General features: G+C 38.5%; 1 protein-coding gene across 1 annotated transcript; it reads right to left on the bottom strand.

Moving 5' to 3' along the window:
* ARGLU1 (arginine and glutamate rich 1) lies at positions 1-24,395 on the bottom strand. The gene is made up of 4 exons (XM_006215529.3): positions 23,800-24,395; positions 15,584-15,809; positions 13,223-13,306; positions 1-841 (listed from the first exon to the last, which is right to left on the bottom strand). The coding sequence occupies exons 1-4, from the start codon at positions 24,144-24,146 to the stop codon at positions 677-679; spliced, it is 822 nt and encodes a 273-aa protein (XP_006215591.1). The 5' UTR covers positions 24,147-24,395; the 3' UTR covers positions 1-676.
* Positions 24,396-26,573: the final 2,178 nt, after the last annotated feature.

Consider the following 26,573-nt stretch of genomic DNA (forward strand, 5'->3'; position numbering starts at 1 on the left):
TGAATTTAAGACTTTACTTTATTCAGCAAAATCATTTATTTACACAATGGGGAATGCTGGTTTGATTTTGTCAATGAAATAAGAACAAACTGAACAGAGACAATACTGCACTGTATATATATCGTGTATCAGAGCTGACCGACTGTTTCCTTACCTGTGTCGGGAACGTCAAGAGCAACAGTGTCGCAAGGACACTGGTCTAACAATACACCACACAAAGGTCCAGTGACACCCTGGGCGCTTCCAATGCAATTACCAACTTTTTCTTTTTTTATAAATATATAAAAAAACAAAAAGTCAGCAAAACCAGCATTATGATGTAGTAAACAGAGTATAACTCTGAAGTCAGTGGGTCAGTAAAAGCCTTATCAGACCATCCATAGCTTACAAAGTGATCTGCTCTTCTTCAGACCACTACTACAGAATCCAACAGGTGAAAAATATATCACTTTTTTAGAAGATAACAATGATCTGATAAGGATTTGACTTAATGGAAGTTAAGGGGGTGGGGGGAGGGGGGAAAAGGAATTGCAGAGCATAGCCCCTATTAGAACAAGCTAACTTTCCAGATTTTCCAAATTAAAAAAACAAAAACGAAACAAAAAAACCACTTCAACATGAAGCTACCATACAAAGTTTTTCCATTTTTCTTTGTAAAAAGTTCAGAGTTTGCAATTTAATCCTGGGTTTTTAATGAGAAGGACAGTTTTGGCCTGGACTTCCCCTTGCCCAGGATAATTTTTTGTTCTTCTTTTTGTTGACGTTGTCGCTCTTGTTCTAGTTTCATCCTTTCCTCATGAATCTTTCTTTGTTCTTCAACAATTCTCAACTGTTCTTCAGCCTAAAAGTTAAAAGTAAAAAATCAGAATTTCATTTCTATTAGTAATGTTTTGGAAATTAGGTGGCAAGTTAACCAAAAGGAGCATACAGAAGTATATGTTTAAGAAAACTTGCCTAAGATGACACAAAAAGTGACAGAAGAAAAAATATTGAGGAATTAGAACTCCTTAATTTAATTAAGTATTCCTACATTTCCTGATTTTGTTTTTTATGTAAAGTATACGAACAAATTATAGGAATGCACTTGAACATTCTGAAAACAAAGTTTCTACAAACCATGTCTAGAGATCAGTATACATTTTGTTCTACTACTTTCTTATCTACACCTTCGGTGCACCAGATTAATAAACTCTCAATTATGAATCAAAGAATGAATTTTTCAGAGCATTTTATCTACTAATTACCAAAACTAAATGTACCATTAGAAAGGCATTCAAGAAACTATACACACAATCTCCAATGGAGCTACATTATGTTGTCAATATACAACCAAGAGAATACTAAATTTTTTTCTGGAGAGAAAAGTAATAAGAAATCTTTCTGACCTGGCTGGCTATAAAATGATACCTAATTTCAAACAGACACCAATATAATTAATTTCTGCAAAGCTTTCAATTCCTTCAGTCTCAAGCAACAAAATCCCTTCCTGTGTTCCCTACAGACTTCCCTTCTTTACCAAGAAAATTCAAGCCATTCGCATGAGTTCCTTCCTCATCAAGTCTCTCCTTTCCCAAAGATACCATGCTCACTTCCTTAATTCTCAACCAGCAGCAATTTTACTCCTATCTCCCAGGGGAGATCAGGTAGTGTGTGGTGGTGATTTTGGCTGTCACAACTGGGGGGTGGCTCCTGGCATCTAGTGGGTAGAGGACAGGCTACCAGACATCCTACAATGTGTAAGACAGCCCCCCACAACAAAGAATTATCTAGCCCCAAAAGTTAATAGTGCCAAGGTTGAGAAAACCTGCTCTAACTCTTGACTTTTTAATGTTATCAGAGTTGTCTTCTTCCTTGATCTTAAAAAACATCACTGCATCCTTCAAATGTCTATTTCCACTCAAAGTTAAATTTTAAAAACTTACTGCTTCCATCTCCATTACTCTACTGAAATTTCCTAGACGATCAAAAAAACTAATAGTAGGTTTAGTGAACTTTATCTTTATTCAGTCTTCTGTTCACTTCAACTTGAGTCTTAAAAATTTTCCCTCCTCCCACACATGACACACTAAGGTTCAAAAGGCTAAGGTCCTCCACCAGGCCAGTCATGTCTGTTGCCAGTGACAGGTTTTTCTATTCAGGAATAATAAAAATCAGTGTGACTGAACTACAGGGTTTATGGCAGGACACATGGGAAAAGTAACAAATTCTGGTATGTAACATAAAACATTTAAATTTTATCCTGTGGGGGTTAAAAAAAACCCCACCACCACTACCACATAAAGAGGTTTGTTTTACTTTATGAGGGATAGAGAGCAGGAGAGGGTGTAAGCTAACGGATTATGAGGCATAAAAGGTGAAAGACAGGCAGTGAGCGAATCCAGTGTAATCAAGTAAGGTCAGAGATGAAGAAGATCCAAAATTTAAAAAGTGGGAATTTGATGAGCAGGCAAGATGGAAAAGTGGATTTTCATATATTTCTATCCTTGTAAAAGGTGGAAAACCCACCAGAGAGCTGAGATACATCTTCTCTCATACCATCCTCCTAAACTACATTTCCAGCTGGCTGATGAACATTCAACTGGGTAATTTCTTCAATGTCTTCAAAATTCAGCAAGTTCAAGATTTAAACTTCTTCAAGCCTAACCTTAAATTAGCCCTTTCTGTCTTACCTACTGCCACCCAAAGAGTATATAGTATTGCTTTATTTCACCTTTTCCCTTGACACAACCAAATAGTCATTAAACTTGTTCATTCTTCCTTTATATTCTCTCATCTAGAGTTTTCTTCCATTGCAGTTCAGGGACCCACATCTCTTGCAGACCTGAAACGCTTTCGTTTCCAGTCTCTGCCCTTCAATCCATTCCATACAACGCTGCTAGCCTCACCTTTCTTGAGCACTGCGCTCTCTTGCCCTCAAACTTCCAATGTGCACAGAATATGGCTTAACCTCCTAAATTAGCGTATTTACAACTTTCTATAATCTGGCTCCAACTCTGTTTCTACTATTCTCTCCTAAATGACCCTTTCTATCTGCCTCCCCCTCTCTGTAGCTCATGCCACGCTTTCCTACTGAAATCCCACTTGTATGTCAGGGTCCGTTTTAAAAGACCTCTCTCTTGTTTAGATACTGATAATTACACAAGAAATAATTACCTGCTACTCATCATTAGTAAATTCATATGACAATTACTTTACCCACAGTTTTCATAAATCAGAACACATTTGGGTAAGGGAATGGCACACGCAATTGAATCGGGGCATATGGTAAAGGTTCAGAGTGTGTGCATGTGCTTAGGAAACTATTACCTGTATCAACACCCCACACTCACTTTTCCCTAAGGCTCTAACTCAGCACCTAGGAAAGCAGATTAGAAAGAATCTTTGGGAGTAAAGGGTTTGAAATGAACATCACAACGTCAACCAGTAAGAGAAATTCATGAAAAGTACTTTGGCACTCTTTACCCTAAACTGCATTTTGTAATACTTTTATCCAGCAATTTAATTTTCTGGAATTTATCCTTTAAATATACTTGCATGCATGCAAAATTGAACAAGTTTATTGCAACATGGTTTGTAAAAGACTGGAAAAACCCAAATACTCAATATGGAACTATTAAATTATGGAAGATCTATAAAAGAAAATACTGTGTAGCTATTAAAAACAAACTTGAATCATGTGCTATTACCTAATCAAAAAATTAAACAAGATTTAAGAAGTTAATTCCCTTCACTGACAGAAAATACTATTTCTACTACACTGAAATTGCCTTTAGATTGAGTAAAGAAAAAGGCAAGGTTCAGTCTCACATTTAAGTCTACAAACATAGGAGATTGAAGAGTGTATATATTTAGAGGGGGAGCTGTAATTTCTTTGGGACTATAGCTAATAGTGTTATCCCTGGTGCTAAGCATACAGTGTTACTAGAGGTACTTGATAATGGAATGATTTTTAAAAGTCAATCAAGTAATGTGTCTACAAAACAGAAACAGACTCACAGACATAGAGAACTTATGGTTACCAGGGGGCAAAGGGAGTGGGAAGGAATAAACTGCGTCGTACAGGAATCATAACACAATATAGGTATAAAAATTAAGACTCAGAAGTTAAAGTAAGTTTTTAGCAATTTTAATATGAGGGGAAGGCTCCCTAGTTGTAAAGTTAACACCCCTAAGGCTTGTAAAACAAAAAAGAATTTTATGATGTGCATACCTGGTCTTTAAGCTTCTTCAATAATTTTGAGAAAAATCTTAATTTCTGTGACCCTTATTTTATATCTATATATGAAATGATCACAGAGCAATTATCTCACAGGGTAATTACAAGATGAAGTAAGATAATGAGAGAACACACTGTAAAGTGCAATACTTTTATAAATGCTGGAAATTACCCTTCAAAACCAAACAAAAAATATTTGAGGGCCTAAATGACCAAAGAAGGAAATAAGTTACTTTAGCTCTAAAATAAGAAAACCATGTTGAACTGAAAGTCACAGAAAGTTTCTCAACTGGAAGTTGATGAATGTCTTGATGAATTGATAAATCTTGACAATAAAAGTAAATTATATATAAAAAAAGCACTAGTTGAGAAAAATCAAAGTCATCTTTCATTTTAATATAGTGACTTTCAGGAGATGAAAAACTGCCCATCCATCTGTAAGCGGTTTGACCCTGCACCCTACTTGCTAGGTATTCTTCCAAACCCCCGCGCCTTGCTCTGCAGTAATTGTCTGAAATGCTGCTTCGTTCCTGTTGACCCCATTTGCTGGAGAATATTACCCATTGTTCCTGTCCCCTCTTTTGTTTCAAATGTATGCAAAAGAAAGCATTATTTCAAGTGACGGGGGAAGGGTATGTACATTTGTATTCACACAGATGAGCGACACTAAGCTCTCCTTATGTGGTGGACATCACGGAAGCCAAAAGAAAGTCAACCACACTGGGGCAGGCCCTCCTAGCCACTACATCCAGGACTTGTTGGGTCTCAAAAAGTCTTTCAACCTTTACCCCACTCAAAAGAATGATTAGTGAGATGAAATACACAAAAGCAAAATACAGCATTATAGGAGAAGGGTCTATTTACTCCTCCCAGTATCTTCTATCCCCCTTTCCCTGGAGATCTTACGCTGCCTTTTTCAAAATTACTTTTCTAAGCATCCTCCTTTTACACTGTCCATAATTCTAGATCAAGGTCCTTAACAGCAGTTTATTTAGCAAACAGGGATACTGAAAATCTACTACTATTTGCAATATATATGAATTTTTACAAAAAAAAATCCAAAGATAGAAATAATGTTATGGGGAATGATTATAGGAATGATGGGACAGAATGAGAAAAAAACTACAATTAGGAAACATGCCTCTACTTGGAAATGTGAATTGCTGCATTTTAACCTTCTGAAACACCCTCCTGTTCCACTCTGCCATTTGCAATTGTAAGTCTTTGATGCACCTTCCCCTCCATAACAAATATAATGTTAAGTCCCATTTTAAACAATGAGTAAAAAAAAAAATTAAGAAATTTGATGTAGTTAGTTTTGACTCTTAGCAAACTATATTATTAGTGTTACTCATATACAAGGTTAAAAAAATAACAGAAGGATTGAAAAAAGCAATTCCTCTTCCTCCCCCAAGGGACCATAGTTATTTAGTTATTCTGACAGTTACCTCCTTAGGATATATACTATTACTGTGGGACATCATTAACTACCCATTGAAAGAGAATTCATACCACCACACACCCTCTAGCCCCCTTCTCAATTTAATTCTCCTTTATTATCCTTATAGTCAATATAAATATAAATATATTTTGGGGACTTTAACATTAGATAACATCTCTGAGATTCTGTTTTACCTAAAGTACAGACATTTGCTTCAAGGAACCGATAGTTAAGGTAAAATGAAATACTAGGTACAAAAATCAGTCCTCCTGAGCTGTGGTGAGATGGATGTTACTGACAAAAGAGAAACCTGATGCCTTCGGGATTTTACCATTCATTTCTTAAATTTTCACAAAAAATTACTCTTCTAGATGTGGTTCTTTTAATCTTCTGTATCCCATATGCTCTGTTCCTTCAAGTCAGTTCTTTTGTTTGTCTTGTTCAATATCCACTGCTTTCTGTGAAAGTCTTCCTTGAACGCCTGGTGATCCCTGGCTGTTAGCATGACTGCAGCAGGTCTTCCCTGGTTCCTACCACGCCTTTGCTTTCCCTTCCTTGTTCCTCTTCTTTCCCTCTCTGTATATCCTTTTCACTCACCAAATTTACCTATTCTCTCTGTACTGTTTCTACTGCCACCTTATCAATTCAAGCCCCCATCTTTTCACTGACATCAGCAGCTTTCTTGTTTCTAGCCTTTGTCCTTCTTGCCACCTCACACAATGTCATATCACGAATATCCAGAAAGCTTAAAAAAATTCGTTGCCATAATTAAATCAGCTTTCTATCTTATCAACTGGGAACAAGCTCTCACTGACTGAAAGAAAATCCTTGTCTAACTTCCCCACCATTTCATTTCAAATTAAAATATTTAACTGACATTTACATTTGGTGCCATACCGTATTTTTCTGTCTCTTAATACAGGTAAATATATCACTACTAGCCATCCTAAGTACTGTGTTATTTCAACTTACATATGCTTACTCTACTATAAATGCCCCATTCTCTTTCCAACTGTTTCCTGTAGCCACTGGAACAAATGACCACAAACTGGATGGCTTAAAACAACAAAAGTTTATCCTAGAGGGAAGAAATCCAAAATCAGTATGCCTAAAAAAAAAAAAATCGAAGTGTTGACAGAGTCACATTTCTTCTGCCAGTATCTTCAAATCTCTGTTCTGTCTTCACATCACCTTTTCCTATGTTACTGGAGTATGAAAGCCTTTCATCATTATGTCCTTTCTCCCTCTCAACCCACGTTGGCAGTTTCTGCTGATATAACATCCTCAAAAACATTGTGGGTCTCCCATGCGCACACCAGGCCACTAGAAAACAGGCTCTTCCACAGGTCTTTTCTGGATAATCTCATCTAATCCTGGCTTTTGTTAAAATGGGTGAGGTAGCCGGATGAGCCATATACATAATCTCTTCAGCATTCGCACCATTAAGCCTTCTTTCCAGAGCAGTTCTGCTCCAGTTTTCTAATAGTGCACCTCCTAATTTTAGTATCTTTTGCAATCTAAATAGGCTAAAATTTTCCCCAAACATCAAGTTCTCATTTTATTTCTTGGTTCTAAAAAAAAGTACCTTTTAAAGTCCATATTCCTACCAACAGTCTTCTTAAAGCAGTCTAGGCATTTTTGATCATGTCTCAAAATTCTTCCCGCCTCTTCCCACTGTCCAATTTCAAAAAACACTACCACATTTTCACAAAAACAAATCATCACAATTAGATAGGCTCAAAACAACACAAAATTATTCTGACTGCCAAAAGTTAAACATTAGGATTACTGGACCCAAATCAAGATATCAGCAAGCCGTGCTCCCCCTGGAGGACCTAGAGGAGTCTATTCTTTGTTTCCTGCAGCTCCTCCTGGCTGCGAGGATTCCTAGACTTTGACCACATCACTCCAATCTTCAAGTTCAACACTTTCAAATCTCTCTCTGCTCTGTCTTTGGCTTCCCTTATGTGTGCTCTGTGGTAAAATCTCCCACTGTCTCCCTCTTTTGAGGATGTAAGTAATGACATTTAGGGCGCAGTGATAATCCAGGATAAAGTCTCCCTCAAGATTCTTAACTTACTCATATCTGTAAAGACTTTTTATTTGCCATATAAGGTGACATTCACAGGTTCCAGGGATTAGAACATGAACGTCTTTTTTTGTGAGGTAGGTGACATTTTTCAGTCTACCAACAAATATTAAAAAATTATTTCTTAACATTTTTCTCTGAACTCTTTTCAGGGCTATCTCTTAATTGCAAGGCAAGATCTGGTTTACTTTAAACTTAATTAAGTATGTGGACTATATTTCATATAAAGTCAGTGTATAAACATGGTACTCTGTTTTTCATCTCTCAAACTGGTGAGATACCAAGTGTTATATATACAGCACAATGAGCATGATAAATCCCCCTTTTTGGCAAGGGAAAAATGGAAAACTATTTCATTATAGAGAGGAAATGTACTATAGATCTAGAATTTCAGGGGACAGTTATGAGGGTCATTGTTCCTACTGACATACCCTCCTAGAACATTTCAACCCACAGCAACATCTATCACCTTCACTTAGTCTGTTTCCCCTTTTGATACATAAGATGCATATAAATTTCAGAACAGTAGCTGGGGTTTTCCCAGGCACATTATTAAAAAAAAAAAGTGTGAAGAAGAGAACTTAAAAAAATTTTAAGTACTATTTTTAACATTTTAAAGAAAATTAGAATTCTCCATTTTAGTAACAACAGCCTTTCAAATACTTGAAGATAGCTGTGCATTGCCAATACTAACCCAAGAACTAGGAACCAATCTGCCTAAAAGCCAAGTCAATCCACATTTGGATTAATTCTTGTTTGATTTTATAAATGAAGTATGTGTGTTGATTAATATTTTCTTGCCTCCTTATGGACAGGTAAAATCAAGTATGTTGATAAACAACTTGGAACTGAAATGAGCAAAAGTAACTCGGTCTAGAGCACTTAATATGATTACCATACATGAGAGCCCCACGTGGTAGCTAATGTGTTCCTTACTATAGACATCACTGGGACCAATCTTTGAAGTTCTGTCATGGGGACCTACTTAAAAGTTAGTCTAAGGGTGGCTTAAATTTACTGTCTTTACTAATTATTCTTATGTGATCATAATGGTGACATATGTTACTTTCAGAAAATGTAGAAACTGGAGAAAAGCATGAAGTTACATGTAAGCTCACTAATTAGAGAGAACTATTCTCAGCACTTAGGCATATTTTTCTATTATAATGTTCAAATATAAGTTTCAAATTAGGAAAATCATAATGCATATCTAAGTTCTGTATTTAGATATTTCCCCTGTATTATCAAGTGCTCTCTGACTGCCAAAAAATCCACTGTAGATATAATTTATCTAAACACCTGGGCAATTTTCACTTTTCAAATAGGAGGAAAACATTTTTGCGTGTAAGTTGATTTGTATATGATTCAATTTCCATGAGACAAATTCTGAGGAATAAAAGGTTCCTGGTATTTACTGATTTACTGTTATTTTCTAAAATGGTCATAACCATTTAAACTCCCAGGATTACTATACAAAGGGTCTCTGTATACCATATCCTTGCCAACACTTGGTACTAATGGGGGAAAAAATCTTTTCGAAGTTGGTATGTAGTTACTAGAGAAAAAGAAAAAGGAGGGGGCATTTCTTTGCTTTCCTACTGAGGTTGGGATTTATTTTCAGGAATTTATTACAGCTACTTTTCATCTTATTTGTGTGAATTACCTCTGTTACATCTCAAAGTAATTTTTTTTTTCCCTTTCAGGGAGTTGGCCTTCTTTATTAATTTGAGATCACTGTGCTGTTCTTTCATGGTTGTAATGTTGAAGAAGTCTCCTCCAGGGTACTTTCTTTTCCAATCTATCTTTAATCTGCTTTCAGAACCTCATTTCCCATGTTTATCATACAAACTTCTTACACACACAGTTCCTTTACAACCACTACTACTCCTTTCCCCATTATTCCAAGAGATCCCCCACACTCTGACTTGTTTCTAATTCTACTTCCCTAAAGGCCTTTGCCCAACTTCATTTCCTCCCACTCTTGTCCCCATCCTAAATTCAATGTCTAACTATCCACCACGGCCCAGCTCAGGGGTATCTCTTCCAGTAAACTTCCCAGAGCAACTATCAAATGTCAGTTATCTCATATAGTTCATGTCACTTACCAAATAGTTCCATATTATTAGTTAACTTTTCCTGCAGTTGCTCTTGTCTCCACAATGAACAGTCTTTAAGAGAACTTAACATCTTAGCTATTTTTATCTCCAAACTGCTTTTTATAACACATTAGTTTCTCAAATAGATTACGTTAATAGTAAAGCTTAGCCACTCCTCTTCCTCCCTTGCTTTCTAGAAGCAAGAATGTTTCCCATTTTTCTTCTTAAATTTATACACAGCAATGAATAGGTCCATATCTCTAACATCTATATTATGTAACAAAGCAAAGAGAACTGTTGGTTCAACAAGATATACTATTACTATTGACATACCCAGGAAAGTCACATGCTCTCTACAGCACTCTATTATAGCCCCCTTATTTCTTAATTTTTTTTTTTTACTTTTTTTTAATTGAAGTATAGTCAGTTTACAATGTTGTGTCAATTTCTGGTGTACAGCACAATGCTTCAGCCATACATGAATATACATATATTCGTTTTCACCATAAGCTACTACAAGATATTGAATATAGTTCCCTGTGAAATAACTATGATTTTTAAAAAATATTTATTTATTTACTTACTTATTTATGGGAGATAATTAGGTTCACTTATTTACTTTTAGAGGAGGTACTAGGGATTGAACCCAGGACCTTGTGTGGCTAAGCATGTGCTCTACCACTTGAGCTATCAAAATATCTATTATTTTAATGAGACTTTCAATATAGTCCATGTAGTATTTCCTAGTAAAAATGTATAAAGATTAAATAACTGTGCTCAAAACTGAGAGGAAGAGGACAACAAAAAATGAAAGAAACCTCAAAAATATGTCTTGCATCTTTATACAGTAACATTTTTTGTCTCCTACACAAGACACTCTTTCTTTCCCTGTAAGTAAATGATCACCAACAGAACCAAATAAAAATTATTTTTCTCTATCATCAACAATTTCTTAGGCTTCCAACTTTACTGATCACAAGAAGCAAATGAGCTAATTATATCCAATTTCTTACCAATTTTTCTCAAATTCAAGCTTCTTTTCCCCTAAGGTATCTTTTCATGGAAGTTTTATTGATAGCATGCAGTCAGAGTAGTCACTGAACAGAAAATTAAGTCAAAATCAAATGTTCTAGCCCAGTGCTAGTGTTAAGTATGGCCCACGGACCAATGACAGTGTCAACTGTAATGGGTTCTACACACAAGTTATGAAGAAGCTAAGAAGTGTTTTAGAAACTTCTATAGCAATGTGATCTCACTTCCTAATAATTCATTTAACTGTATTTTGCAAAAGTAGGGTTCTGAGACAAACTGGGATTAAAAGATTAAAAAAAAAAAATCTGGCCAATTACCACCACTTGAGAAGCACTGCTCTAGAATATGCTTGCTAATCTTTTCCCAGTAATGACACACAGAAGGCTCTATTTTTATGGTTCATGGGTAAACAAAGGCTGCTAGAGGAACATAAGGAGGCCAGGCTGTCCCTAGGCACTCAGACAGCCACACCAGGGTCAGAAGGGATCGAAACCTTGGCAGTGCATACCAAGTTCTAGGAGTTTTGCTCTAGAAGTCACCCACCCTCTGGTATTTCACGCCACCCACAAACTGAACTCTCTCTACTATCCAGGCTCTTACACCATGTTCTAAGAGGAATTCTATTCCTCATGCTGGGTAATTGTGCTTCAATGTTTTAAGTATCAATTATACTGTTCCTCTCTTCCCAAAACATCCATGCCTTACAAACCAGTCTACATTTACCTTTCAAAGCTCAACCTTCAAAACCCAAATTAAGATGCACACTTCTCATCTTATTCCTCCCACTTGCACTGAGACTTTCTCCTTATGTTGATCACCAAAAAAAGCATTATCACATACTTATTAATTAGCATACAGTGATACATCTTATTATGACTCCTCATCCATTTCATATTCTGCTTTTTTTACCTAGGCAGATTTTAAGGTCTTCATTGGTAAAACAGGAGTAAGTCTTCTCCTTGCCTGTGGCTTTCACAACAGCCAGTGCACTGGTATGAAGTAAGAATCCATTGTGTAATGCTCAGTAAGTTGCTTAGATATTTCTAGTTTGGCTCTTATCTGGGGCAGACCATCTTTTAAAAGATCATGCTCTGGAACCACGTTTTTCACTTTCACATTCTTATCCACAATAGGACAATTATTTACAGTCTTCCTTCATTGTACTCCCATGGGATCCACCGTTAATTACTTAGACCCTCCCAGATCTTTTTCTCTGCTCTTATCAACACAGTCACAGAATTTTTTTCTAAACCACTGGAGCCTACACCTTGCTTTTTTCCTTCAGTCAACAGTATGACTTAGCAGCAAATGTCTTCCTATGGCTGCATTATTCTCAACACATTTCTTAACTAGACAAAACTTGTCTAGAACCAAGAGCCCCTGCTGGGTCATGTCTTCATTCCTAGGCAGTAATAGCACTGATCCTCATTCATCTTAAGTAAACTTCCTTCTATCTCTAATTTATATTCTTACTTTGAAATAGAATGTCTATATGCCTTCTTCATGTGGAAAAGAAAGTTTTCCCTTATGTCTGACTATCCTTGTTTTTTGATTTATTTATATCCATAGTCCTTTAACTCTAGTTTTATCAGCATACTGATGATGTTTCAAAACATATTCATACTCTCAACTGGGAACAGTGTAATACACTAAAAATGTTATCTACTTTTTTATTCTACTTTATATAGAATAGGAAAAAAAAGACAGACGTGAAATAATATGTATTATTAGTTTTTCCATTTAAAAAATTACTTCAGCATTCTTACACTGGCTTATTAAAGTTTAAAAATTGTATCTCGTTTTACATCTCTATATCATAATGCAATTTACTTAAGTCACAGAGACTTAAGTAATATTAATCAAGGTAAATATTTTAAACTTAAACTATTTAAAAAAGTAATCTGGAGCACTTACTGTCAAATATATACTCTCTACTTATTCTGTCTAGTAACAAGGCAACTAATGCCAAGCAAAATGCTGCATATTACTTGGTTTAAATACCTCCAAGCTTTTTTGTTTTATGGGCACAGGAGAAATGCGAATGAGAGCAGGATAGAAAAAGTTGGAGATAGGGACAGTACAATTTCCCTTAGGAATCTGTTTTAAACCACTGCAAATTTTGGAATTGTCTCCAGATTAATCAGAATTTTTGGACTGCCTCAAACAGATTCCTCTGGAAGACAGCAGCTAAAATCTAGTCAACTATTCCTACTCTTGCCTAAAATCCCTTAAAATTCCCGAAAACTCTTAAAAACTAAGTCACTTATAGAGTACAAAAATCACTCCACAAACTCTGAAAAAAATATAAAGTAACGATAAAGCACTTTTCATGCACGCTTTACACATACCAGTTTGGCTTGTGCTTCTGCAATTTTTCGGTTATTCTCTTCTAGTATTCGCTCTAGCTCCTCACGTTTTGCACGTTCTTCCTCCTAAAGGGGAGGACATGTTAAGATGTTAGAAAAATAAAATGTTTTTTAAAAATTGATAAATATTTACTAATCTTCCTCTGAACTTTTTTGATCTGACTTACAGGGTAGCTCTATAGCTACCTTCTGTCTGACAAATGATAAACTGTGCAGTCACTAAAATTTGTTTCTAGCACTAAATTTAAATCATCCCTCCCAGTCCAAACAGCAACCGACTAAACCCTCCCTAATGATAGTTTCCTGGCAATTATTACTAGTACTTTAATATCACACAAATCAACAAGGACAACTACAAAACTGGATAGTATTTACCAAATTAAAAAAATAATATATAAAATATAAATAAAGTGAATATTTGTCTCACCAATTATGTATACCTACGTATTCTTTACCTATACTCCTTTAATCAGCATTAAAAGTTGCATATTTACTGTCTTGTCCAGTGTCCTGCAGAGTGTGCTCCTCGGCTGCCATACGCGCCAGCTTCCTCTTTAAAATGATTTGTACTGTTAGCTTGGCAATACCTGCATCAGCAGCTCAACCATTTATAAAGAAACAACATACAAGGAAGGCTGAGCTGAGGAATGCAGATGTTTATGGTAAGAAGGAACAAAAAATGTAATTCATCATTCCTAAGGCAAACAATTAATAAGAAAAATACATTTACTGTTAGTGAAAAATACAAATGGTAATCCATACTTCATGGAACTAAGGGCTTCTTCCATGGGGAAAATGGACTTAACATTCAGATGTTGACAATTTCTAAAGGCAGCTTATCTGGTCATCTACGGTCTGAACTGAAATTCAGGAATCCAGGGGGTGCATGGTCAGGAAATAAAATTCTGTAATTTATTTTTTCTTGGAGAATTTAATGAGATTTTATAATGCAAACTATATGAAGACTGCTTGATGGTTTGGGCAGTGTTGAGATCACAGCATACATAGTCAAATGATTTTGATTATTTGGAAAGACTGTCAGAGGGTTGTGTCCGTGTAAAAAAAAATTGTTAATATGAAACAAAAAGTAAATGAAGAGAAAAAAATCTTCCTATGATTAATAACTCGCTACAAGACAGCACCATTACTCCAAAAGTATCTTCGTTATTAAAGGCACTAATAAAAATTTCATACATTCAATTGCACAGTCTGTGATATCCACCAAATACAGGTATGTACATCTAATTAAAGACAGCACAGGGAAAATGCATTTGAAAAGCTAAGCTTACTGGCAAACAGAGATTTAATAATATGTCAGCTTGTCCACAGTAATGCCAAGATTAAAAATGACGAGTCACATATTTTGAGTCAAATATTAAAGTTCAAAAAACTATAATAACAGGATTTCCTATGGCACACACCAGTGGAATTCATTTTCATTATGCAAACTATGCTGAGGAGCACTCAGTGCTGTAAAGTAATTTGCCTTGAGTATTTCAGTGACTTTCAACAAGTTTTAGGATCCTGGAGTAATCAGTGCAAATAAGCCATAAAGCTTCAGTAGCAAATTACTGTCTCACAGAAAGACATTTTCAACTTCTGCTCCAGCTGCTGATAAAACAAATCATGTGTTTAGCTTGACTCCAGACAAGGACAACCTGTTCCTTCATAACTCTCTAGAGAAAAAAAGGAGTTGTTAGTAGATACTAAAAAAGTGGATGAATAATCTGGACATTTTTCCTAAAAAGATTCTTTGAAACACATTAGGAAAATGGAGGGCCTTATGATCAGAATGCTAGAATTAGTCCATTGTGTTGAAGCAGGATTGGGGGTAGGGGGTGAGGGATAAAAGGAGGAAAAAAGAAGAGCAAGAAAACCTATTTATCAAAAGCAGGTGCTGTCACTCAATGTTAGGCCCTGCTCTTTTTAATCTGACTGAAGGCAAAAAGCCTCTCACAGTCTAGGTAATAAGAGAGAAAAGAAGAACACATAACCACAGGTGGATGTTTAACCTTTCCCCTTCGCCACTCCCTGTCTCCCCGCACCCTTCCAAAAAAGAATGTAAGTCCTGCAGCCATGGCAAAAGTTTCAAACTCTTCTCAAATATGTAAGCCAGTTCCAGTATATCAAAAAGTATCCTTGAATATGTTTTATGAAAATAACTTTTAAGTATCAGTCAGCACATCTGAATAGGCTAAAAAATTAACTTTCGCAGCAATGTTAAGTTTAGATGAGAAAGGAATTAGTCTGTATTCCATTTCTTTCTTAACTGAGCAGGAGGCACACCTGACACTGAAAGTTTTGCCATGGACTGTCTCTACTTTCCAAACGACCGAGCGTTACCTCTCTGGCTTTTTGTGCTGCAAGCTCAGCTTGTCTCTGTCGCTCGAGTTCTTCGAGCAACTGCTTTTCCATGATGCGCTTGGCTTCCTCCACCCTTCGGAGAACTTCTCGCTCAATTTCATCCTTCCTTTTCTCCAATTCTTCCTCTACCCTTTTTGCCACCAATTCTTCCACTCTTCGTGCTGTTTCTTCCTCGATGAGTTTTTCTTCTATTTCCTGCTGCCGACTAGCAAACAAAGTGGGAAAAATGGCTTAGATAATGGTAAGAAATAGACCTAAAAAATGAAATAAAACTAGTTCTAAGCCTGCAAAACATTCAGTCTGATTATATATTTCTATGATTTTGCAATTCATTTTCAAGTAACATTTAAGAAAAGATAGATATCAAGATGTTAAGTGATACAGAAATTCAAATGAACAGAAAATCATGGTTTTTTCCTCTACCATTTTCTAAAGTAAATAAAAAAATACTATATACAAAGAGCAAATACATTAGTTTTAGGAACTGTAGAGTAAATCTGAAACAGGAAATCTACTTTTGTTATCAGCTTTATAATGAAGGGACAAGCTGTTAAATATATAATTTGCCTATCTGCCAATCCATTCAGTCTAAGGACTGAATTACAGAGAAGTCAGAAGAAACTATTATGTAGCAAGCAATTCAGATCCGCTAAATTCATCCCCTTCTCCCCAAGCAAGGTCAGAATATATAGAGGTTCAAAGAGATTCAGACTGCTAAAGCAACAATACTGCAGCTTTCAGCGAAAATACAGACCAATTTATTCAGGTTCCGAACTCTATACCCTTTACAGCACTTTTTCTTTCTCGTATTAATTTTCAATTAAAAGCTCTTCTATACATGGGAAAGTGGATGAAAATATATTTTTATTATCACTTCTACTAAAGAGTTTAATAAAGCATGATACTGTTTAATTATTCTAATCCCATATAAACACTATAAATGAACTTATACTCAAAATGAAGTTCTGCACTGCAGATACCAACAGTTATCAAGGAACAACAGTGGAAACCTTCCACATTTTATACTAATGATCTTAAATAGGATAGCCACTAGTCACATGTATCTAGTTTGAACTGAAGACTAACAGGAAAACAAAATATAAAATATCTTATAAATATTTTTATCTGATTACATGTTAAATGACAATATATTTTGAGGGACTGAATATATTAAAACTAATTTCACTAGTTTCTTTTTAATGTGGCTACTAGAAGATTTTAAATTACACATGTGGCTCACACTGTATTTCTACTGAAGAGCATTATCTGAGATAATAGTTTGTGATGAATGAATGTAGAGACTCTGAAAGTACATCTAAATCCTAAGAGACCAATCTATCAATGCTTCACCTTTCTTATAATCCACAAGATTAAACAAATCTGTAACCTTTGTATCTTTTGATGACTCATACATATGTATGAGAGTCATTCAATTTATCTGTTTAGTAAAGACTATAGTTTCTAAGTGACCTTTAAATAAACCCCCACTTCAATTCAAAACTATTTTGGGGGATAATTCAATTCCCACTCAAGTGCTTTCAATTTCAACCCCTGCTACTTGTTCACGGTGATACCATACTAACACCAGTGTATCTAACATTGATTCACATCTGTTTCTGCATTTATAATCTGGACATACTTCTGTCAGGGATATAGTAGCTACTTGAGAAAGCATAATTTGCTAGTTTCTAGATATCTGCAGTAACCATTCCAAAGATTTTGCTGCTTGTTTCTTAGATATCCCCTCTCCAACACTAAATTATTAGTGATCTTTATGAAAAAAAAAAGCCTAAAATGTACTCTGTGCTCCTTTTCCTTCTTTTTTTAACATCCAATAAAATACAGTACTAGGATAGTTTCAATAAGCCTATACAGCAGCTCAGTGAAGGAGAACAGATATCCACCCCAACACTAAAAATGAATCGCCAGGAATGTCTAAAGAAAATCAGGCAGCGATTTAAATGGAAATTAAACTTTATTTCAAATATAAAACTGTTGTTTTTCTACTTAGTCCAAAGAAAAAGACAGAAATAAGAGATGTAACAAGTAAGGCTGACACCTGCTGAACGTGGATGAAAGGTATACCAGGATAACAATACTCTACTTCTGCTGAGTCAGAAAGTTTCTGTAACATTAAGTTTTAAAAGAACACACCCAAACACATTCTTTTGTTAGATGGTTCCTACAAAATTAATAAATGTAGAGAAGTTCAAGATGAAACTTCACTTCAAAATTTCAAGAATGGTACAATTTAACTTAAAAGGACAACGTAAACCAAGTTTCAATGAAAACTTTCCACACAGAGGGAAAGGAATGGGATAAGGCTTTGGGTTAGCTTATCTGTAGAAAAGTTGCCCAATTAGGAATTTGGTAAAGGTGGATACATATTCAGGGTTTTTGTCAAGCAAACAGTCCCTAAATAATAGCAGTATGGCACAATGGCTAACAGGCCACTGTTCCACAGATTTGTTCAGTAATGAGAAAATGAGCCTAAATAAATTCAGTTTCTTACTTACAGCAAAAGCCAGATCAGCATGGTGTCAGCTCCCTGTGTCTCTGCTCACACACCAAACCAGACAGGCTAGGTGACAAGCAGTACTGGGTGAGAAGTGCAGGCATAGGTGGCTGCTGCGGAGGATTCAATTCTCACTACAACTTGGCAGTCTTATAGCCTAAAGGGGAGGGTAAGTGGAAACTCTCAAGCTCAGCTGAGACCAGGAGGATGAGAAATGACCTGGTGGAGTTTCTCACAAGGCTGCTTATCTCCCTTTGTCCCTGGGGGAACCACAGGGCACCCCCCAGGACTGTAATTAAGCCCTGCTGCTGTGTCCTACTTGGAGACAAGCAAGGTCAGGGCACCAGAGCAGAGCTGTTCCCCTACAAGTATTACTAAACATATAACTTTTATTGTTGTGTTATTCTTGTTAAGGTTGAAACTGCTACTTCAGTAATCAGAAGAAAAATTTAAACCAATTTTTAGATCCAGTGCTGAAAAAGTTAAAGCCCAATATTGCTTTAATTCCCCTCCTCCAACACACCCGAACCCAGAAAACCAACGGGCCCACGAACAACGGAATTAAGCATTTGAGGGATATGGCAGGTCAGTACTGAACAACCTACTGTGTACTAGATGCTGTGCTAGAACCCTGAATCCTACTAAGACAGCCTGTGCTTCTGTGACTCTTCTACAACTAAATCTAAGTACTAACACACATAAATAAAAATTCTCTGCATGTTTCTGCAATCTCTATATCCCTGTGTCACTTTCTTGTCTGTCTTTTCCCATAAAAGCACAAAGATAGAAGGTACAGAACTGAGCAAAGCTCAGCACAACGGAGCCTCCCTCTTACCACCTGGGGGGGTGGTGGTAGAAGATGGGTAGCTCTCAAAATTCAAAAAAGAAGTTGATTTTCATTGATGACAAACTTATTATCATAATCAATGATAAAGCAGGTATTAGGCTAACTTTTCTAAGAGCCACTGAAACTTTCTCAGGGAAACAAAAACAAAACAAACACATACTTTTGTCACCAGTATCTTAGGAAATTGCCTTATTCATTCCTTAAAACTTTTGTCATATGAGTTGCCAACTTCAGTGTTCTTTTATGTCTCTTTTTTGTCTTTCTGTTTTTCGGAGGGAGGTAATTAGATTTATTTATCATGATTATTATTTTTTATATTTAATGGAGGTACTGGGGATCGAACCCATGACCTCATGCATGCTAAGGACATGCTCTACCACTGAGCTATATACCCTCCCCCAATCTCTAATCTTTTCCTCAGGCCTCTCTGCTGAATCCATCCCCTTGCTAAGAATTTCAACCTGATAAATGGGCTGAATCAAAATCTTCAAGTTTTTTAACGAAAATGGCGTAAGAGTAGTTCCTCATTTTTCTCCATGCTATCAGGTATTTTAAAAACACTAATCACAACTTTAAAATGACGACTATTAAAACACACGGCAAGGGCGTAGCAATACAGTACTGTTAAATGTGAGTGTGACTATGTATACAGAGCAACTGGCAATATTATTTTGTCTTTAAAATGTACAAACTCACCCTAGGAGCTTACTTCTAGGAACTGTTTCATAATATTAGCGAACAGCATTTACTCAGTACTGAACAGATACCCAAGACTCTGCCGACAGCTCTATACACGACATCATCATTTACCTCTCTGATGGCTCCTGAGGCTAAGCAGTCTACTAGCTGGGCTCCGGCACACTGCCCCTTGCTGAGGGGTGACTCTCAACCTACGTAACTCCCAAGCTCAGATTCTTGAGCACTGTGCCACCCTACACTGTTTCTCCACAACAAACGTGAACGGCAACCGTATGCACAAGAATTTAACTACCAAAATAATTACTTAAAAATTGATAAAATTCTTATCAACATCAGCTTGATCTTATGCCCTAATGTTCTGTCTCAAAGCCCTAAGCTCCCCCAAACACACAGTGCCATATACTGAATTTGCTCTCACAATGAGCTCAAGTATTCCTCTAAGAATCACTCATACAGGTCCCAGTTCATGTGAGGTACTCTAATTTAGAAGGCTCTTGATCGGCCATGTAGTTGAACACTAAGTATATGAGAATCTAATATCACAAGCTACAGTAAGTTACTGTCATTAACATTATTATCCTGATTTGCTGCAAGTCACTTTCAGCTGCCCATTTTTTTCCAACAGTTAGTACAACACACATAAAGCATCTCACAATTACATGAAAATGAAAATAAGGATGGAGGGGAGGGGAGAGATGGAACAACACTAAATGAGTGGGACATAAGGAGGAGACCTTTTGAACTGAATTTTGAACAATGTGAATGAGCTATTCAAAACTGAGAAAAAAAATTTTTAATTTTAAGGTCTACCTTTTATTGCATTAAGATAACTTGTAAGATCACTTCTTAAACTCACTAGGTTCAATCTGGCTGCATGTATATAAATGACATTAAACATTACTGTGTCCCATTAAATACATGCCAAGTATCATCTAGATAATTTAAATGCACAATAATCTTCTGATCTTCACAATAAGCAAGACAAGTATCTTCACTTTACAGATAAGAAATCAAACTTACAAGCAAGTAGTTTATTCAAGGCCTCAGAACTGTAAATGGCAAAACAATCTGGTTGCCCATCTTACTGAGACTTTCTAATTGGTTAAGCCCAATAGATTTTAATTTTTCTATCTCTCCGTCTCACACTGGACCTCTTGAAGATACACTTGACGTGTGTGTTCTTCTGGTACCTTCTCTGCTCCACCATGCACTTGTCTTCCTCCATCCAACTGTAAATACAGATATTTCCTAAGGTTCTTTCAGCCCCATGAATTAACTGCTCTTTCTTCTCTGTCCACACTCTCCCTGGGTCATTCTATCTACTTTCAAGATTCGCCTGAGGCTTCAGTCCCACGTGTCAACTCTGGATAAACTCACTATATCCAAAATCTAGTGCCTACATTGGAAGTGCCAAGTGGAAACTCCCTTTGACTTTTCCCTCTCCCCCATCCACCAGGTTTCTGACATTTTAACTGGTGTCTGACACACAGTAGTTTCTTTCTAAATGTTTCTTAAATCTGTTCCTCCTTTCCATTCCAACAACTGCTCCCTTACTACTCCTGTGTGGACTTAGTGTAACTATTTTCCTATATCTGTTTAAAAACAAGCAAACAAACCCATGCATTGACCTGCTTAAAACCTTTTTGGTTTCTAAGATGAAATCCCAGCTCCTAATATGGTATACAAGACCCTTCCCATGATTCCCAACCTCTAGTTACCTCTCCAGTCCCTCCATGACTTCAGTACTTACTCATGTTCCAGTCAATATTCACCTTTTTACTCCACCAAAGACCACTTTGCAGCCCTCCCGTTATTCTGACAGGAGTGGAGGGGTCACCCTCCTTTGGTCCACGTGTATTCTCCTATGCCTAGCTCAACAGTCTCATATTTTTTTTATCTGTCACTCATTTCTTAGGGGAACTAAGGTATTTACCCATCCAGGATGGTTCCTTCTTACCGTCACATCACCATCACTGTATTTACCACACTGTACTATTACCTATCTACCTATCTGTCTTTAAGTTAGATCAACATTTTAAAGAGGGGGCAATCATCTTTATATTAACAACTCCAAGTATAATGCCTGGCACTTATTATTAAATGCTCCATAAATATTAGTTGAATGAACTAGCCAACAGGATTTGCAGACTGGCAACAACTTCTGATCATTCCCATGGCTGCAAAACCTAGGTCTTTCCATTGCAACCTTTGCATTATTAGGCATTAGCCCATAGCAGTGCCCACTGCATGACACACAGGAATTCAGTGTGCAGGTGGCTGCTAGCCCTGCCCCCTCCTCCCTTCCTAAGTGCTAATGATAGTGTGCTCCTTGTATCAACTTGGAATTATACAGCTGCTCTATTTTCTCATTTCATCCCCAGATTTCTTCTCTATTCACGTGTAGCTTGATTATTCCTCGCATACCAAGTTCCCTTTCACTCTGCCTTTAAGTCTCAGCTTTCTAGTGAAAGGCAAATCATTACTCTTTGGAGACATCCTTTGTTTTCACACGGAAAAATCACCTCCAAAATGTCTCAGATAATTTTTTTAAATGTTCATCTGTTGAAAGTTATTTGAGAGCTACATCTTCAGTCAAGGACCTTATTCCAGACAAAAAAAAAACTGGATTCTATGTAATCAAGGTTTGTTGTGACACAATTACTTGTACTTGGTTTTCGTACCACTGACAGGAAAAAACTGAAAGCACTGTGCATGTTTTAAAGGAGTGCAGCAGGAGAGCTCTCCAGGTACTGCTTCCTCTATAATACTAGATAGTGCCCTAGTTCCCTTTCTCTTAATGATTTGCTTTTAGAAACAAGTTCTGCTGAAACATCTACGTAACACAAACTACACTGCAGAAAAATGTAAAACCCCTACAAAATTAAGTACACATAAACTTGTCTCAGGAAAATTCTATTTTCAGTACCTTTCCTGCCGCATGAACACTTTCTGGACATGCACTGCAGAACTGAGGAAGATGGCTGGTTAAGCAGGGAGAGTTAGCAAATCTTAACTACCTTTCAGTATGGCTTTGGGAAAGAACACCTAGAGCGTCAGAGTACCATGGTCTTGAATCAAAACAAAACTCTACATTTTACAACCAAGATCTCATTAGTTTGGGATTATTTGCACCTACTCTCCTTAGATAAAAGATACTTTTGGTGTGACTCTTCTGTATGTGATCAATGCCAAGTAAAAGCAAACATTCAAGGATCTTCTAAGCAGCAGGTACACCACAAGGAGAAATGAGTAGGATTGCGCTGAAGTTTGCTACAGAGAACTCTAAAGCAAAATGAATAAAAAAAGTAAACAAATGGAATAGGCTGTGATTGGGATGGTGGTTACACTGGTGAATTCAAGCGTCAAAACTCATCTTACTGGACCCTTGAGGTGTGCGCATTTTGTTTTCACACCTCAAAAAACAAAGAGTAGACCCAAGAGAAGAAAATCGACCGCGACATCTCTAACAGGAATACACCAAAGTAAGACGCAGTTTTTTTGGGTGTACTGTTGAACCACCTCAAACGTTTTATTCCCGAGAAACCTTGTCCCAAGTTTAAGATGCAATACAAGAGTGCTCTTCTCCAGGGGGCCTACAAACGCTCGCCATCCCCATCTTTGAGGTAGCTCATTCCTCACTCTCAAGGATCCACGCGGCTCTCCAAGCCCACTCTCAACTCCACCCCCTACTTCCGGGACTCTCCTCCTCTCGCGCCAAAATGCTTTCTCTCCTCTAAGCCTTCCTACCCGAGACCCACTATTTTCCTTCCCAACCTACTTGTGGGTCTGTCCTGCCCCAGGCTTTGCATACGCCGGGCTGCAGCCCCTTGAGGCCGCTTCCTACGACCTCGCCAACCTCCTTCACCCCAGACTCCCCTCCCCCCACTCGCCAACCCTCACTCCCCTCTCCATGCCACTTCCCACTCCCCCCACGCCACTTCCTACTGCCCCCTCCCCACCACCCCCAACTCGCTTCCACCGTATTCCCCACTTCTCACTCCCCGCCACTTGCCACTCGTCTCACTCCCTACTTTCCACACCACCCCCTACTCCCCACGCCAGCCCCCTCTCCTCTCCCCACGCCACCCCCCACCTCGCTCCCCAGCTCCCGGCCCCTCCCCCCGCGGGGCTCACATTTTTCGTTGCCGCTCGAACTCTGCTTTCTTCTCCTCCTCCTCTCGCTTCTGCTTCTCGTCCAGGCTGCTGCGCTTGCTCACCGTGCGCCCGAAGATGTCGATGCGGTCGGGCGGGGACGAGGCGCGCTCCCGGTCCCGCTCGCGCCGGGACACGGCCGTGTTGGTGGAGCGCGAGCGCGAGCGCGACTCCCGCCGCCGGTTCCGTTTACTGTCCCGGGATTTGGAGCGCTTCCGCACGCGCTCCTTGTCCCGAGACCGCGATCGGGACCGGCTCCGCTTCTTGTTGTGCTTGCTGCTCTTGGTGTGTTTGGAGCGGGACGAGCTCCGGCTCCGAGACCGGCCCATCCTTCCGGGCGACGCTGTGACTAACCGCTGGCCTCGGGCCCCACACGTGCCCGGCTACCCTCGCCTCCGCCTCCGGATGCGGGCCGACCGTCCTGTCGAAGCCCGGGGAAAGAAAGCTGTCAGTCGGTTGACTTTCTATCGCTCCCTGAGGCCGAAGACCGCCACGAAGGCCGCCTCCAACGACAAGGCCGCAACGCCAGGAGTTGCTAAGATGGCAGCCGCGGCTGCACCGGCCGCCCCTCCCACAATGCCCCGCGCGGAACGCGCCGTCGCGCGCGCCCCGCCCCCGACGCTTATTGCCGAAGGCGAGGCGAGCGCTTCCGAGCGCTCTCGGCTCCTTCCGCCAGCCCCGCCCCAGCCTGACGCGCGGGAGCCGGAGCCTTTCGCCTCAGCTTTCGAGCTTTCGAGCCCTTTACTTTCCGGTAAGACACCAACACGGTGAGAATGGGCCTGTCACGTTCTGGTGCGGATGAAACCGTGCCTTGGAACGGACTGACCGGCCACGTTGCTTTCTAGGAGCCGGTTCTGTCAGGCAGACCGGCCCGGTGTCAGGGTGACACCTGCGTCTCTGAGGTAGCCTCCTCCTGCGTGCAGCGGGCGCCGCCGCGCCTCGTGAAGTGGCGGCGAGGCTCGCGGGGCGCGCGGGAGGCGGAGAAGTGGCGCCGGAGCTCGACGCGGGGCTTCAGCGCCGGCCGTCGTTCCCAGCGCGTTGCGTTGTGAACTAGTGTCAGTCGTGCCTTAGGAGTGCGGACGCCAGGTCCGGAGGGGAGGAGGTGGCCGAGCAGGGTGCCTGCCGAGGGCGCAGAGCCCCTGCCAGGAACCGGTAAACCCCACCGAGCCCTAGCCGGGGAAGTCGTGGCCCTCAGTGGTACAAACAGCAAAATGTCACTGCCAAGTCCCCCCAAGAGAAGAGGCGGCGTTACTTACTATCCACCGATGCCTAGAAAACTCAGATGCCTCAATTTAAAAACTGAGTTCAGTAAAAGGCTTGACTCTAGGGGGCCAAGTCGAAGAAAAATTAGTTTTCCTTTTGAACAAGCAATAACCTATTAAAAATGAAATTTAAAGAATTTATCTGCAATGGCATCAAAAACTATAAAATAATCAGGTATAAACTGTAATGAGTTACGAGATCCTGGTGATGAAATCCCTCAACCTTTGCTGAAAGGCAGACACAAGACCTGAATAAATGAAAAACATGTCATATTTTTGGGTGAGGTATCAGTACCGGAAATATGCCAATTCTTCCCAAGTCAGATTTCAAAATGAGTGCAGTTCTCATTAGAGTCCCAGATTCTCTTGGGGAAAAGTTAGAACTAACTGATTTTAAGTTCTGTATGGAAGATCACATAGTTGTGAATGAGCAAGAAAACCTTGAAAAGGAAGAGTAACAGGGTTTGCCCTACGAAAAAAATTAAACACCAAGAAATAGGAAAAACCACCAGTGAACTAGTAGGACAGATCTATTCCTTTTCTTCAGACAAATTTAAGTAAAATAGTATTTAATAACGTAGAATGTACAGAATTACCTCATTATACTGGAAATATTTCTGTCAGTCTAATATGTTACATATGTAAATACAGATACACACACATGGAATGATGACAACCTAATGTTAAAGACAGTTATTTCTGATTAGTTGGCCTGTCAGTTTCCTACAGCACCACAAACTGGTGACATAAAATAACAGAAAGCAGTTCTGGGGTCTAACAGGTCAAAACCAAATGTCGGCATGGTTTGTTCTTTTGGAGACTCTGAGGAAGGGCCTGTTACATACCTCTGTCTTTGCTTAGGTGGATGGTTGCTGGCAATCCTTGACTTTCCTTGGTGTCCTGTGGCTTCCAATCTCAGTCTCTGTCTTCACATAGCACTCACTGTGCATCTGTCCTATATATGGATACCAACTCTTTAATTAGGACCCACCCTAATCCAGTATAACCTTATCTTAACTTAATTATATCTATAAAGATCCTATTTCCAGCGAAGATCATGTGTCCAAGTGGACATGAATTTTGGAGGAATACTATTCCATCTACTACAGCTGGGTTTAAAAATTTTTTTTCTTATTATTATTCTGCATGTCATGAATCCTTTATAAGAACATGATATTTTACAAAAAGGAATAAAAGGATGTTTCTTTTTAAAAGTACAGAAATGTGAGAAACAACAATCTATGATAAGGATGATGCATTAGTGGGAAAAGAATGTATTATTAATAAATGTTCCTGGCATAATTAAAATAAAGACATTAAAAATAAAATACAGTTAATTTGGAGTTTTGTATCATAACAGGAATAAAATTAAGATGGATTGAAATCTAAGTACATGCAAAGGCATAAAATGTCACTTTTTAAAATAACTGTGTAAGACATAAAATTAAGTGACTATGAAGCAGTGTTTTCACCACCAAGAGATTTGTTTTAAAT

This window comes from Vicugna pacos, chromosome 14 (genome assembly GCF_048564905.1).
Source record: "Vicugna pacos chromosome 14, VicPac4, whole genome shotgun sequence".
NCBI classification, from domain to species: Eukaryota; Metazoa; Chordata; class Mammalia; order Artiodactyla; family Camelidae; genus Vicugna; species Vicugna pacos.

Coding starts and splice junctions, on each gene's coding strand:
- ARGLU1 (XM_006215529.3), bottom strand. CDS start 24,146: ATGGGCCGGTCTCGGAGCCGGAGCTCGTCCCGCTCCAAACACACCAAG. Junction 15,810..23,799: donor TTCGAGCGGCAACGAAAAAT/GTGAGCCCCGCG, acceptor TTTGTTTGCTAG/TCGGCAGCAGGAAATAGAAG. Junction 13,307..15,583: donor CAGCACAAAAAGCCAGAGAG/GTAACGCTCGGT, acceptor CCTCCCCTTTAG/GAGGAAGAACGTGCAAAACG.